Below are 17,041 nucleotides of genomic sequence, written 5' to 3'. Positions count from 1 at the left end.
TCTTGTATCGGGTGCGTTTGTGGCAGTTTTTAGTCAAATTCTGGCTACACAGTTAAATCTAATAAACATTTACCTTGTACGTAACAGGTTGCAAGCCCAGGATTGGTTCCACTCCAAACCTGTGATCTCAGATTTAGTCATCTACTAGGATGTTGGTTGTAGTTATCCATAATCTGCTGAGAGATTTGCATAAATACTTTTATAGTGTGACCAAGTAATTCATGAGCATTATACAACATTTCTCTATTTGCTGTTTGCAAGCATTCATAAAATGTCTCCCTAAATTCTCCTAATGCTTTGCATAGAACATTTAATGTCTAGTGGCAGTGGAAAAAGTTTAGTAATTTATCATCATGACTGAGATTTATATATCTCGCTATGACTGGAAAATATTATTAACTAATAACAAGTACAGATATTTTACTGTCTCACAATTAGACCAAATCATGCTTGCAAAAAGGTTTTAAGTTTAAAATATCCATTGTAAATATGTTTTGCAATTCCGACTTCTTCTGGACACAGAAACTGTTCCCCCCCCCCCCCCCCCCCTTGGTGATTTAAAAACATCAGATTTCAGAAAGAGTTCCTTCATGCTTTTTCAAATAATCCTACAGTATAAGGTAAAAAAAACAAATTTAAAAGTTCAAATTGAAAGCAGTGTGAGATAATGCTATTAATTTGGTATGAGTACCAGAAAGATGCTCTATAAAAGGCAGGGATTTCAATTTTGTGATACCTTTCAATACAACACAAGATAATATTTTCCAATTATGAGCGGCATAGATAGGAGCGGTATTTGTATTTTAAATTGTAGGTAGTTTTGTGTTATTTAAGGAGATCTTCGGGCAAAGCAATTTTCACCGTTCGTTCGTTTTGTGATGTTGCAGTTCCATGTCGAATAAGCTGCGGTCCCTTGATCTCAGCTACAACGAACTGCCTGAAATACCCTTCGAGTCTTTTCAGCAGCTTTTGGTGCTCGAGTGGCTGAACCTTCACAGGTATGTACCAATCATGATCTGCCTGTTTACGTTCAGTCTAGCACTATGTGTAACAGGAACGTTCCGGCTCGATAATGATCAAAGGATTTTAAAATAAACAAATGTCATTCAGGTGCATGCCAAATTATCCTCCCAAATTCACACAGACAATTACTTTAAAATGAAATGAAGACAGAATCTCGTGGAAAATGTAAAACTACGCTTTGCAACGTTAATTTATCCTCTGATGCACATTGCAGGTTCTTTCGATTGCTGCTAGTTGTAACGGTGGTTCCGCTACAGCTAGAGATACAAGGTGGCACAGAAAAAAACGGGAACTATTGGAAAAACAGATAAAAATAGAATACATGCAGCAACACAGTATTTTATTTACAGTAATTGAACCATCACAACTTGCCTTTTAAGGAACAACGATCCTAATTATCAATTTGATTTATTGGTGTGTGATTTTTTTCTCGTTGGGGCTGCATCAAGAGTCGGGTCCACACGACACTGGGTGAATTGAAACAAAGAATTGAAGACGAAATTAGTGGTATCCCAGCTGAGATGTTGCAGCGATCAACAGGGGACCTGAACAACAGATTAGAAGTATGTAGACAAGGACGCCATCCTCAGGACGTAATTTTCATTGTCATATTTTATAATTTGGATTGTGGTTCCTTAAAGGGAAAGTAGTAATGTTTCAATTACGACCATTAAAATTTGGCGTTGTTGAATGTATGGAATTTTTTTTTTTTTGCCAAAAGTTCCCATTTTTCTGTGTCACCTCGTACTAGCGTTCATGGTGTGATGAGATGGTGATAGCACAGCAACCAAAAAAAAAAAAAAGCTATTCCCTATCTCTTTTCCAATCAGTGCGAGTCAGTTACAGCCGTTCAACGTTAATTCCCGTCAAAATCACGGCTGTGGATCTCCTACCGCTCAGGCCGAAGAGATTGGCTCTCCGTGCGAGGAAATATCCATCCCTGTGTGCCTGAGAAACACGATCCAACATCCTTAACTATGGATCGGCCGTCTTCGACATACGGATGGCGCATCACAGCAACGACCTCCCAGGTCCCCTGATCCCAACGATCGTGGAGGTTTGTCATAGACATTGTCTGCGTGCCTCACATTCAAACAACTTTTAAGTGAGCTGCAATGCCGCATCGCAAAAGTGGTTGCTGCAGTAGCAACTGAAATGGGACGAGTTTGATTTATCCGTTGGGATGTTTTCCATGCGGTCGATGGTAGGCACATCGAAAAGTTATGAAAAGTAAATATAAAACTGGTATTTTTATACGTAAATTAAAATTTACTCGATGGTTCGATCTTCATCATGTGAGTGTAATAATAGCCTTGTGAAATCTGATGAATAATATACAAACAACATATATAAAGTTATATTAATATATGAATAAAATTTTAAAAATAAGTTTTGAAATGAGTTAGTAACATACTTTAGATGAAGAATTTTGGTAAAATGGATTTTAATTACTGGAATTCTAATAAAACAGACAATTTTTTGTTCACACTAAGGGAAAAAAGCGAATGAAGTTTTATTTTTTTTGTTTTTATTATTATTAACATTCTTTTTTAGTTCGAGAGAGATAAAAAATTTAAAATATAACATATGCCTTTCCAGTCTCTGAAACTATTGTGGATAAAATGTTTTGTTTTATTGTGAGTCACTTCAACCCATAAGCCCCTAATACTAAATTGTAGCAGGATAAGGAAGTTTTGTAAGGTGAGACTGGACGTTGTTGCAGCAACCACATAGCTCTGTTGGAGGGATCCTCGGAGGGCAGCTGGTCCCACCTCAGGGACAGCCTCACCAACGTGTTCCTGGGCGAGAACGAGCTGACGGAGCTGCCCGGGCGGGAGTGGCACGGTCTCGACGGTGGTTCGGCCAACGGCAACGGCGGAGGTAACAACGGCGGCGGCGGCAACAACAACAACAACAACAACAACAACGGCGACGCGGGGAGGTCCTACCCGGCGTCGCTGTCGGAGTGCCGCCTCGTCACGTGGCTCAACGTGGACGGCAACAAGCTGTCCGACCTGCAGCCGGGGACCCTGCCTCCGGCGCTGCAGACCCTGAGCGCGTCGCAGAACCTCATCGGCAGGTTCCCCTTCGAGGCGGTGGACGAGCTCCGGGACGTGGCGTGGCTCTACCTGCGCGGCAACTACATCGACGGCCTCCCGACGCGCGCGTTCCGCCGTCCCAAGCGCCTGGACAAGCTGGACCTGGGGGAGAACTCCTTGGAGAGGCTGGCGGCCAACCCCTTCAACGGCTCCCTGGTCGTACGGGACCTCAACCTCGACATGAACCACATAACGCACCTGCCCGCGCAGGTGTTTCGCGGCCTCGACGTGGGCCGCGTCTACCTGTCCGCCAACCGCCTGAGGGACATCGACGACCGCGCCTTCGTCGGGCTGGGCCACACCCTCGAGTTCCTGGACTTGGAGAACAATCGCCTCCAAGAGATTCCGAGAGCGCTCAGCACGCTGAGGAGACTCAAGTACTTGTACATACCGTCCAATAACCTAAGTGATATCCCAGAGAACGCATTTAACGGTTTCTCTGGGTCCCTGAAAGGCCTGTCTCTGTCGGGGAACCATTTGACGAGGATCCCAAAGGAGGCGCTGAGAGAATGCCGGAAGTTGTCCCATTTGAATATAGGCTATAACCAGATCTATGATATCGAACCAGAGGACTTCGAGGGTTGGGGAATTTCTTTGGACACTCTCCTCTTACGAAATAACCATATCAGTTCTTTAAAAGCGCACGTTTTCCGCGAAACTCCTGTCCTGCGAGAACTGAGTCTGTCCTTTAACATGCTTAATGATGTAGATCCGGAAGCTTTTTCTAATCTCTCGATTAGCTTAGAAAGTTTAGAAGTTAGTTTTGGTATTTATATGGAAGAATTTCCTGAAGACTTTTTAAAGCCTTTGAGGTCATTACTATGGCTGGCCTTAGATAACAACAATTTCCGAACAATTTCGAGTACTGCTCTTTACAGCTTTAGCCAGTTGCAGTACATTAATTTGGAGGCCAATAGACTAGCCTATATCCCATCAAGTGTGTTCAATGGTGCTGTGCATAAACATTTACGAGATATTAGATTATCTTACAACCATCTTCAAACTGTGGATTCTGGAACATTCGCCTCTTTAGAAAGCTTACAGACTATTGTTCTTACTGGTAACAGAATCAGGACTATAAACTCAAATGCGTTTCACGATTTACCCAATCTTGTAACGCTAGTACTGTCCAACAACAGGCTAAATTCGTTAGCACCGAGTGCATTTAGTGACTTGCCGAGGTTAATACGTCTAGAACTGCAGTATAATGAACTAAAAGTGTTTTCATTGACCAGTTTTCAAAATATTACTAATTTCTTTATGCCAATGATGCTCAACATATCTTGGAACCAAATCTCTTCTTTTCACGAAAGTAGAGTGCCGTCAATTTTTTACTTGAAAGTCATTGACTTGAGCCATAACAAAGTAATGGATGTGCCGTCGAATTTTCTCCAGTGCTTTGCTGACTCTTTGCGACGACTTCATATGGGATACAACCTAATCATGAGATTAAGCAGTCAAGCCTTTGGGTTCCTGAGCAACTTGGAAGTGCTGACGCTGGAACACAACAACATCCAGTCCTTGCGAAAGCAAGCTTTCCACGGCATCGAGTCGCTGCAAATCCTGGACCTTTCGCACAACCACATCAACATGCTGCAAACGGACCAGTTCTCGAACCTGCGCGCCCTGAGGATCGTCGACCTGTCGCACAACCACGTGCGCTCGCTTCCCCCGGACGTGTTCGCCAACACCGAGTTGGAGAAGCTCGACGTGTCCAACAACGAGTTCGTGGTGATGCCCTCGAACTCGCTGGACCACGTCGGCACGACCCTGAGGTACCTGGACCTGTCCCACAACGCCGTGGAGCACCTGGACAGCACCATGTTCCCCGACATGCCCTACCTGCTGGAGCTGAACCTGGGCAGCAACAAGCTCACCATCCTGCCGGACAACGTGTTCGCGAGCCTGGGGGGCCTGCTCGGGCTGGACCTGAGCGGCAACCCCCTGCGGGCCAACTTCAAGGAGCTGTTCCACTACGTGCAGAGGCTGCGGCGCCTGTCCCTGGCCGACACGGGGCTGACGGCGGTGCCGCACCTCCCGCTGCCCAACCTGGTCAGCCTCAACCTGTCCGCGAACCACATCGTCGACGTGCCGGCCGCCTCCGTGGAGGGCCTGCTCAAGCTGAGGACGCTCCACCTCACCGGCAACAGGATGAGGGAGATCCCGTCCGACGCGTGGCCGTATCTGCCGCTCTTGAAGTATCTGGACATCTCTGACAACCCCATCAAGGTCAGCTGAACACCTTCAAGTGTATTGCCTTGAGAACAATTTACTTCTAGTGTCTTAATCTAAATATACATGTGTAATAGCATAGCATAGTTGTGAAATCTTTAATATCACCTCAAGTCCGGATCCCACTCATGATTTAAAATGCACCAGTGTTTGTCCAAAAAAAATATTAAGTAAAGACAATTATTAGTATAAATAGTTAATTACTAATTAACATTAATATGAGTTAATTAATCCGTTCAATATTAAGGTATTATAATTTTTTTATAAATATAATAATGATACTATTTTAAAACTATTTTTTTAGTGAAAAAATCTGATCGCTCATTACACTGCAAAAAGGTATGCCTGCGCTAGCGATGGTTTCCTTGTAATTGGCGGCCGCCTGCTAGAGAAGCCATTTGGCAGGGTCATTCAGGACGTGTTTGCTTCCTGGATACATGTGTGTGATGGCAGTAGACACATAACTCAAATAAAACTGAAATAAACCCAGCCAATCACGAAGCACAGACAATGCTATAAGGTTTTAAACACACAGTTGCACTGTGGAAATTTTTTTCGCGAAAAATAACGATCGCCATTTAATAATTCCAGCCAAGTAGCAACCTGTGCGACTTTAAATATGTTTCTGATCGAGGATTTCCTGCTAAAGGGACGAGCTGTAGCAGTCTCCTGAAGGCGTGTAACTTGTGATGATGAACTGGTCCTCGAGATGTCCTGCCAAATGTGAGCGGCTGTTTCCCAGGGAGTTACTGTCTTAACTTAGAAATTACGTATGAATATAAAATATAGAATACTCTAAATTTATGCCGGTTATAATTTGCTTGATTCAAAGTACTGCCGTTTTTTTAAGGCCAAGTGGTTCTGCGTCGTGTTTGTCCAAGTTACGTGTTTCTGGGTAATGCCTGCTCAGAGTTGTGTGTTTCGGAGTAACGTTTTTATAAGTTATTACCGTTCATACTTATAACTTCTCATTTACGTGGAATTTTTTTAGAGAATTTTAAGTTATGCCTGTTCTAATTTGTGTGTTTCGGAGTTGTGTTTTTTAAGTTATAATAGTTCTAATATTCCGTGGGCTTAGTGGGAAAAGTCGGTAAGTCCAATTTCTGGAAAAAAAGACTGTTACCTCACTTACCATGTTTTGCTTGCCTAGAATAGCGTTATAATGGACTTGCCGAAATAAAGCTAGAAGAAAACGTCAACAATCATTCATTATTTGGCCTTCCAAACGTTTTCTTGGCGAAGATATTGCCATTACAAATTCATCTGTGAAGTTAACTCATTTTCACATAAAAAAAAGTGGACTTACCAACTTTTTTCCACTAAGCCCCAGTATAGGTATGTAGATTTTTCTATAATTCTAAGATATAGTTGTTCGAAGTTGTGTGTTCCGGGGTTACGTGTTCTTGAGTTATGATCGTGCGGCAGTTTGGACTTGTTTGGAGGGTTCTGAGTTGAGGGCTGTTGCGAGCCGCGTGTTCCGCTGCGCAGGTGATCTCGAAGGAGAGCCTGGCGGGGCTGGGACGCCTCCAGCACCTCGGCGTGTACGACCTGCCCCTGGTGGAGCGCTTCGACGCGGACGCCCTGTCGCAGCTGCCGCTGCTGGCGTCGCTGCAGATACAGACGTGGCCGCGCGCGGACCGGCGCAGGTCGGTCCGGCCGATCACTCATCACCTCTGGACTTGTGCGATACAACAACAACAACAATGTTGCAAAGGAAAAAAAAAATTATCATTTGCCTGACAGGATCGGTGTGAACCAGGTGGTGATGCGCGAATAAGCACTTTAATTTCTGAAAAATTTAAAATGTAATCATCCGGACAGTGATATCGGTTTCACTGTCAGCAAAGGATGGTTTGGAAAGGTGCGCGACGTGAGTTGAAGGCCACGCCCGGCCGGGCAAGTCAGCCAGCCGACTGACGATAAAGTATACATAACCACGTATCTCCCGTTAGGCGGTGTCGTATTTGTCATACAAAGTGTGATGGGTGGCATATAAAGATAAATGGTGTGACATATTTATAGTTGAATGTTATTCAACGCATTTACATTACGTAAAGTATATTTTCCTACAACTGTTTGGAACACATTAAATAAACTAGCCTTGCTATTTATGGAAACTAATGCTTCATAATACGCAACTTCGAATAACACGATCATTTTTAGGAACGAATTAGTCGTGCTAAGTGAGGGATAGGTGTGTGTATGTATATGTGTATATATATATAGGTTCGCTATAAGTTTTGTCAGATTTCATTTTCAGTACAGTGTTTTCTGTTTTCTGCGGGTTATATCTCAAATTTCACATATCACAGGTACACTTCCGTAATGTTGTCTTGAAGATGACCAATGCTCATTAGTGTCTTTCTTTCTACACTGTAAATTTTTGTTTGAAAGTGGAACAGATATTTTTATGTAAAATTACAGGTATTTGTAAGTTTGTACATTAACACGAAAAACACTGTATCACTACAAAATAGTGTTCGCAGTAATACTGGGTTGGGATTCTTACCCGGGCATTTATGCGTTTTGTTGCCCCAGTACCTCCAATTGTTGGAGTTATTTGTAACCCATTTCCTGAATAACTTTCCAGTATTAAAGGCGCAAAAAAAAAAAAAAAAAAAACATGATAAAACCAAATAAAGTCAAATTGTTGATGATTCTCTTATCTTTTCCATGTTTTGAAAATATATGCTTAATAAATAAAACGATTATTTAATTTAGTAAAATAATAGAGATGAAATTGAATTAAAAAGTAAATCATAAATATATATATGCATGGTGGCCCATAATTATGTATATGATGTTTGACTTACCGTATTATTTGTAATTCTGTACAAAATGTTTCGATTTGGCAACACTGTGTGGCCTGAGAGTGGGTATAACGTTCAATGGACTTAGAACCGTTTGTGTATGCCATACAGGACGGCGGAGCGGTTGTCTCTGGAACAACACGTGCGTTGTGTGCGTTTGTATTCTGCAACAAACAATCACGTAGAAGAGGTGATACGGAGGATGGCAGTCGAGTTTGTAGGAAATGGCCCCTCTGTGTTAACACTCGTAAGGACAAACAATAAATCTGACGCTACTGGTAGTGTTTTGCAGGCGAAGGGAGCCGGTAGGCCCCGGAGTATGCATACCGATGATAGAGCTCGTGTGTTGGAAGCTGTTAACTCGTCCCCTCTGGGAAGCAGAAATCTCAAAAGGCGTATGTCCAGAGATTTGAACATATCACGCACAACACTGCAGAAAATAATTAAACATCAGAACTTAAAGCCATATCATCCTCGTTTGATAAATTATCTTAACGACGATGCCCGTATAGGCGCTTGGAGTTTGCAAAAAAAAATTGCTGGGAATGCTGAAGGAAAGTCCAGGTTTGGAAAAAACACATCATGTGGTCAGATGTGGCAGACTTTGATGTTTCGGGAAGTGTTAACCAAAACAACTGCGTGCACTGGATGGAAGAAAATCCTGGTGTAAACATCAGTATGGGTGTCAAAAATCCAGGTGTCATGGTTTGGGGTGGTGTCTCTTGTGATGGGTTGATTGGCCCATTCTTTTTCCATGATACCGTTTCTGGAGAAAATTACCTTAAATTGCTTACAGACACGGTTAGTCCTTTGCTTCCTGCACGACCACCGGACATTAATGACATGTGGTGGCAGAAAGATGGAGCACCGCCACACCATGCCACACCATGCCATACCAGTGGCAGAGTGGTTGAACGAAACATTGCCGAACCACTGGTTCGGTCTGCGTGGGGTGGCCAGCTCGATCTCCAGATTTGACACCACCTGACGTGTTTTCTTATGGGCTGTTTTAAAGGACAACGCGTATCAACATCACATACGCAATTTGGCCGAACTACGGGAAGCTATCACATGAGAGTTTCACATGATAGCATTTTTAATTGTTTCTGCTCTGGCGATATCGCTTTTTTCTTTCTTTTCTCAAAAAAAAACCTGTTTTCGCTTAGGAATTTGGCGCTTAATGGCTCCAAAACCAAAGTTAGTAACTTTATAGTTATTCCACTTCAACTAGCACAGCTAAGTCCTCACTTACGAACACATTAAAAATATCAATCACGTAAATCGGTCTTCTACATTCGGAGTTACAGTTACCACTGACATTCAATTCAACGCTCCCCACCAAAGTTCATTACGTCATCATCGGGTTAGTCATTCGTGAAGACCACGAGCAATGTCTGCTCTGCTAAGATACGTTTACTACATCTCTATAGCATCTCTATAGCTTTCATATTTTGAATGTTTAAAACGGCATAGAATCCTTAGCGGAATTGACACCCAACCAAAATAAAACAAATATAAATAATTTAAAAATCCCTTAGTGAGATAAATTAGTGAGCTAATTTTGACCGAGGTCAAAATAATTGTAAATAAAATATAATCGGGTTATTGATAATTGATTTTATTCATTTTTCACTATTTCCGCCAGAGGAGTGGAATAACTATTGAACGACTGTGTCCAGTCTTCCACTAAAAACGTTACCAAGTGCTTATGTTTGTGAATTGAAAGTTTTTTTGTAATAAATAATGTGCTTCACACTAGACTTTTTTTTAGTTTACTGGCAAATCTTAAGCCTTCTTCTATTGCATCCTTAACCAGATGCCATGCGAGAATAAATACATTAACATTCCTGTCGGAAACTCATGTCGAAAAAAAAAAAAATTCAGAGCAAAGTGTGTGAGATTTTGCAGCACGAGGACCGTGCTGCTCACATATATTGTAGCAGGAGGACCGTGCTGCTCACATATTTTGGAGCAGGAGGACCGTGCTGCTCACATATATTGCAGCAGGAGGACCGTGCTGCTCACATATATTGTAGCAGGAGGACCGTGCTGCTCACATATATTGCAGCAGGAGGACCGTGCTGCTCACATATATTGTAGCAGGAGGACCGTGCTGCTCACATATATTGTAGCAGGAGGACCGTGCTGCTCACATATATTGCAGCAGGAGGACCGTGCTGCTCACATATATTGCAGCAGGAAGACCGTGCTGCTCACATATTTTGGAGCAGGAGGACCGTGCTGCTCACATATATTGTAGCAGGAGGACCGTGCTGCTCACATATATTGTAGCAGGAGGACCGTGTGTAGCAGGAGGACCGTGCTGCCCGCAGGTCGCGCCTGGGCGCGGCGCTGGGCGGCGCGAGGGCGCTGCGGCGCCTCACCGTGCACGTGCAGGAGCACGAGCTGGACGACCAGCTGGCCGGGGCCTTCGCGTGCCCGCGGCTGCGGCACGTGGACGTGCGCGGCGAGCGGCTGAGGCGCGTGCTCGGCGGGGCGCTGCAGGGGGCGCGCCGCAACCACGAGCTGGTGCTGCAGATACGAGGCACCCAGGTGAGGTGCTGCACTGGAGAGACACGGTGTACACGCGAAGTGTTGTTGTCGTGAAGTGTTGTGTTTCGGCACGTTGGTTTAAAAAAAAAAATTGGTTCTCTGTAGAGTCGGTTTACGGACGATAGTTCAACGTGACAACGTCATAACAAAACATTGATGAAATGATTGCATACTCTTATGTATAAAATTGAATCATTTTTGTTTTAATAATAAAAATAGAATAAATACTTGAAATTATAATAGTAATCAGATTTTTTATAATGCAAGAATAATTAACCTTTATTGCCAGAATTGTTGTTGTAATAAGCAATGGAAACCACATTAATTTTTCACTTCACTTTATAAACAGTCGACGAAACAGTTCACGTGTAGATGAATTGTAATTAATTTTAAATATTGGCGTTTAGCTATAAAGTTGAAATATAATAATTATAAACAAGTTTTCATTTAAATATACTGTAATCAAATATCTATCATCAATTATATGAATCACCATAATTTTTTAGTCAATTGTAACATAAAATATTATTAATGCACTCGCCGACAGCGTAACGGGACAATGTGAGTAACGGGACACTTTTTCGTGCGTGCAGCCGGCGTTCATCGATTTATTAGACTTTGTCACGTCAAAAATATAGAGGTGGGCCGCCAAGGTAAGTTGTTGCCTCGGAAGAAATCTAGTCTGGTTATGTTCTTGCTTACGCATCGCCCTGTCGACCCATATCAGTGCGTACCAGCCACTTTATGAGTATCACAAGTCTATATCACCTATGCATGCATTCATACTCGCTGTAAAATATTATCCCTTTGTTTGCTGAACAAGTTAAAAATTCAGTCTACTATGTCATACATACTGCCTACATAAGGTAATCTTGACTTTGAAACTACGTGTTTATGTGTCTCGCTGTTTTGGGACACAGCGATTTTGGTATATAGGGCTGCCAAAAAAAAATTACTGATACTTAGTGAATTATTTTCATGTTCACTAACACACACCTACACGATAAAATGAATGTGTGTCGTGCTTATCGTCATGCATCCGAGTGACAGCTAATATTGTAATAGGACAATATTTCAAAAATTGGCCAATCAGCACTGGTGGAGCACGAGACACCTTACTGCATTGCTCGATAGCGATTTCAATATCCACGCCACTAGATTCCAGTACGGTGAATAGTTTCACTACTTAAAAACTTAGGTATACTCCTCGCCACCAGGTTCGCTGACAACACTTGTCTCGCGTATTCCTTACCAGTGCCCCACTTTGTCCCTTTTACGATATTCTTATGAGCTAATGTGGGGAGAAGTGGGTTCTAAAGGGATAGCCCAATAAAGTTTTATTACAGTTTTATTAATTACTAATATTTACTTTACTAATAAAAATTTTTACTTAAAAATGTCTGATCACCAATCACACGCACTTAAAAATATTTATTCGCAAGTCATAGTTCGCAATCCTCACTGGAGCTAAGTTCAACAGTGGTTCGCCCCTTACCTCGCGCCTTTCCTTACAAACACAGCCTGGCGCCACTCAGTCGCACTCTCACGGACCCGTCGCTCCTCGTCGCGCCGTTCTCGAGGGGGTCTCTCACCCTGTTCGCCGATGTCGCACTTCCCTTCACACGCGAAACTCTCCGAACTCTCGAAACTCTCGCGGAGAACGGCATTCGTCGCTTATATACCTGTGGCGTCCTTCTCAAACTGCCGAGAGCGGCCGTGACGAGTCGCGTCATCCCGAGCCGACCCGACGCCCGAAACATCGAGAACGGCCCCCAAGTCACGTTCTCCCTCTGTAGGTCCGCAGAATTCCCAAACCGCTAAAAGTGTCAGTGACAATAGTCCGAGGCGTGGGTGAGCGGGGAGCGGAGGGGGATGGTTAGCCAGACCCTTGTAATCCGGCTGGGCACGCGTGGCATGCGTGGCATGCGTGGCATGCGTGGCATGCGTGACGTCAGCGCTTGTGCGGGGTCGCAGCCTGACTCACTGGAAGGCCCACTCAGGTACCTGGCAGGTGTCGCGGCCTTGCCTCCTAGCAGGGTTGTAACACTTTATTTGCCACTGCCCTACAGCTCTACACCACGAGAGCGTGTCTCTGTCTTCGAGATCAAGTCAACTGGTTGGCAACTGGATAGCGAAACAAATCGTAGCTGTATAAACTTTGACCTACTTAACTGATTAGCTGTAAGGCGCCTAATGGGCCAATTGAAGAATAATAAATATGACAAACAGTTTAATTTAATATACACGAAGTATATGTTACAAATTTACGTTCTTTTAATATTTTGCAAATGAAAATTACTTCAGATGTATATGAAATGAAAAAATATATACATAATATGTTATAGAAAAACCTCTTGAAAAACTTCATTGCGTGTTAATTGTCTCTGTGGTCATTGAATAATCTTCCTTGTGGATTCTATTCAATATACACCAGGTAGATTCATATTTGCAAGGGGAAGCCACCATCTTGATTTATATTAAACAGACATACGTGGCCAAAACGTAGAAAACTAAGCCACGGGATCCTACTTTATCACTGAAAAATGCTGAAACTATCGGCCTCGTCAAAATATGACGCAATGACACGTGCATGTTTGCATGTGTATACTTGCTTGCGTACAATTGAGTGTACATACTTGATATGTGTAATTGAGTGTGCATACTTGACATGTAGACTTGAGTGTGCATACTTGACAAGTATACTTGAGTGTGCATACTCGACAAGTATGCTTGAGTGTGCATACTTGGTAAGTATACTTGAGTTTGCATACTCGACAAGTATGCTTGAGTGTGAATACTTGACAAGTATGCTTGAGTTTGCATACTTGACATTTATGTTTGAGTGTGCATACTTGACAAGTATGCTTGAGTGTGCATACATGGTAAGTATACTTGAGTGTGCATGTTTGGTAAGTATACTTAAGTGTGCATACTTGAGTGTGTATACTCGACAGTCCGTGTTGTTCGCGCCCGCAGGTCTCGGAGCTGCCGCCGGGCTTGTTCGCGGAGCTGGAGGGCATCCTGCACCTCACGCTCGACATCAGCGACAACCGCTTCACGTCCTTGAACCCGAGCACGCTCTACTCGAACGGAACCAGCTGGGAGAACGTGGGCACCCGGCTGCTGTCAGGTGCGTGCTTCCACTACTTGTCACGGCGACGACTCGTGGCCACGAAGGATGCGGGGGAAAAAGTTGTGGTTTCAAATATGTTATAGTTAGTTCGCGGTTAGAAAATGGAGAGGCGGGTAGGACTTGAAGATGCCATTTTGTTTACCAAAATTTTTCTTTTCTTTATTTTTAAAAATTGTGCATTGTTAAACCATAGCATAAATTTATGTAAAATTACTAAATTTTTAAGTGGTCGGCTGCTACAAATAGTTTACCTTCTGAACTCATTATCAATAAATATTAAATTAATTTTTGAGAATGAGAAAAACCTAGGTAATAAAAAGGAGAGGCAAAAAAAAAATTGGGGGAGGGGGGTTGCAGCTTATCCCCTTACCGAAGTTAAAGGGAAAAAAAACTGTAGTTAGAAAGTTTCTAAATCTTGGTGTTTCCGAGTACCTCCTTATAGGAACTTTGTCTAAAAAAAAGCCTCTAAAAGTGCATCTGAAAGGATGTTATCAATTTCAGTTCGTGAAAGGAAGTGTTGTTCGCGTCCTTTCATGCACCTTTGTGAAACTATCTTTTCTTTAAAAAAAAATGTAATGATAGGTTGTTGCCTAACCAGTCAATTGTGGTATACAACCTTTAATGTTTATCCATGACCGTCAATTATTAACTTTAAAAAGTGAAAATTGAAATTTCGCAATATTATAGTATTATAATCTTATCAAGGTAAAACATAATCCCTTTCGGTACACCTTACTGATGTAGATAGATTTTGAAGCTACTATTTCTTCTGGAAGTATTTTTATAACTTCTATAAAATTCTGGAACATTTTAAGAATTTAATGTCCATAACATATTTATTTTCTCCAATACAGTATTACAAAATAATAGATTAAACATTTTATCATTTTCCTTACAGCGAAAATGGTATGAATGTTTTTAACTCTATGCATCTGGCATTGAATAGCTTAGAACGAATTACCTATTATGCTAACTAAGTTAATTATTCAGTTTTTTTACCTTCAATAACTATTTTAATACCGTACGCGTATAAATATTTGCTTTGCGCCAAGGATTAAGATGATAATAAAATGGTTCAAAATTAATCCAAACGAATTTGATACTAAGAAAGTTTTGAATCTTTTAAATTTCAAACCCTTGTTTTACGGTAATAATTCGTTTCATCAAACATTGTTTCAGCCAAAGTTTTAGATAAAGTTTAGATAAGTAATCGTTCAAACCTTGTTACTTCCACCCCTAGTAGTAAATGCTGGTTGGATAAAATTTATTTTAACAAAGATTTTAGACAATTTTTAGAAAGTTTAACAAAAGATTCGATAGCGTAAATGGTCGTGAAGTTTTATTTATTTTCTTATTCCAACCGCAGGTTTTTTAACCCCTTGCAATAATTATTGTTTGTATTAACAAAAATTGTTTCAGAAAAAAGATTTAGATATAAATTATAAGATTTACAAACAATTCAAACGGATTGAAAGTATGATTCATATGGTAGTTAGAATTGTTTTTTTTTTTTCACCCCTTCTTTATACGCCATTTGCCGCTATGGTTAATTGTATCAAAAATTGTTTCAGACAAAAGTTGTAGATAATATTTACGAGTTTTACAAACAATCTGAACGAATTTAATATTGTAATTAATAAGGGATTTATAATATTTTTTTCCTTCAACCTCTGTTACTTTTTACCCCTTGCAGTAATAGTTGGACGTATAAAAATTATTTAAGACGAAAATTGTAGACAATAATTTATGATTTTGCAATATATTAGAATAGATTTAATAGCGTACGTGGTACGGAATTTATGATTTTTTTAATACTTCCCCTATTTTTTTTAAAATCCGTTTAGGCAATAGTTCGTTTAATCAAAATTTGTTTTAGAAAAATGTTTTAGATGAAAATTATATAATTTACAAATAATTTGAACGGATTGTAAAGTATTTAGACAAATTTTCTTTGTATTACCCCTACGAGATATAATACGTTGAAACGGATGTGATATTAATCATACCATCGTAGTTATAGCGATTTATCTGTTTTTTCAAAAAAAAATTAACCCATTTCTACCCCTTGGGTCGAATATTGCCCATTAACGAACTCGACAGTGATTTTCCTTGATTATATTTTACGTATCAGTTTGGAAGTGATTTGTGAAAAATTGCGACAGTTATCGTATCCACAAAATAGTAAATTATACATAAATATAAACACATAAACTTTTGAATTGACGATAGTTTTGGGGTCTATGAATCATGAAACGAAAAACTATATACATTTGTCTGGAAGTAGCACCATAGTAACGTCTACAATAGGTATTTCTGTGTGTGTACACGAGTAGAATGCAGCTTGAAAATGAATAATTCTTTGGTTAAAGCTACATCCGTAAAATACACATTTTTTACTTATATTTTGGAAACAGTATAATCCTAAAACAAAATTGTTAATTTCATTCCTGAATGGTGATTATAGTTTGGTTAGTTTTTTTTTTTTGTAGGGCACTATGAACCCTCCCCCCTCATGAAAGAGATCGAATTTACAAAAGTCTTCCCCCTCCCCCTTTCTATCGGTTTTTCTTTTTGAGCTGGATTTGTACATGACTACAATTTTAATAATCCTGTCCATAGAAAAATAGAAATGTTTATTGGCTTTTAAATCAATTGATATATTATCTCTACCTTACCGAAAGCAATTTTTTTAATATAAGACGTTACAAAATTTAGTGTTACTTAAAACTGTTGAATATAAGACGACGTGTCTCTCCTTCTTAAAACTCTGCTTCGACATACTGTTCATGTTGTGTTAATGCACTTTCAGTGTTTTGATGCAATTTTTACGATTTGTCACTATATTATAACCGCGTTTTTTTTTAATTTGTCGTTTAAAGCTGGAATTATGGTACAGTAGTACGACGAACGCGTAGTGATTAAAGTTTTTTTTTTAACTAATCATGCTCAACGCATCAGTGATGTGTTCGCGGACGTAAATTTACTTCCCAATTAGAAAGTTTCTTCAATGTCTATCGTCCTTAGTGAAGAGGATAAGTACGCTCATCAACGTTGTACTGAGTAAAAATGAGTTAAAATATTTTACACTTTTAATCATACCTAACGCAGAACCCATGCATGAATTCAACTTTTACGGCTTAACCTGGATTTCACTACGGTATTTTTTTTAAATATATGTTTAACAGTTAATT

The 17,041-nt window shown here is 40.8% G+C and overlaps 1 protein-coding gene across 1 annotated transcript in view; it reads left to right on the top strand.

Moving 5' to 3' along the window:
- The window catches only part of LOC134537283 (chaoptin-like), a 748,431-nt gene that overhangs the window by 658,945 nt on the left and 72,445 nt on the right, over positions 1–17,041 (top strand). Inside the window, exons 7-12 of the mRNA XM_063377557.1 lie at positions 888–998; positions 2,747–5,351; positions 6,843–7,000; positions 10,073–10,402; positions 10,498–10,717; positions 13,694–13,847. Coding sequence (XP_063233627.1) covers positions 888–998; positions 2,747–5,351; positions 6,843–7,000; positions 10,073–10,402; positions 10,498–10,717; positions 13,694–13,847 — 3,578 coding nt within the window. The remainder of the gene's footprint in view (positions 1–887; positions 999–2,746; positions 5,352–6,842; positions 7,001–10,072; positions 10,403–10,497; positions 10,718–13,693; positions 13,848–17,041) is intronic.

This window comes from Bacillus rossius, chromosome 12 (genome assembly GCF_032445375.1).
Source record: "Bacillus rossius redtenbacheri isolate Brsri chromosome 12, Brsri_v3, whole genome shotgun sequence".
Classification (NCBI taxonomy): Eukaryota; Metazoa; Arthropoda; class Insecta; order Phasmatodea; family Bacillidae; genus Bacillus; species Bacillus rossius.
The sequence above is the reverse complement of the archived record's forward strand: the minus strand, read 5'-3'. Positions and strand labels throughout refer to the sequence as shown.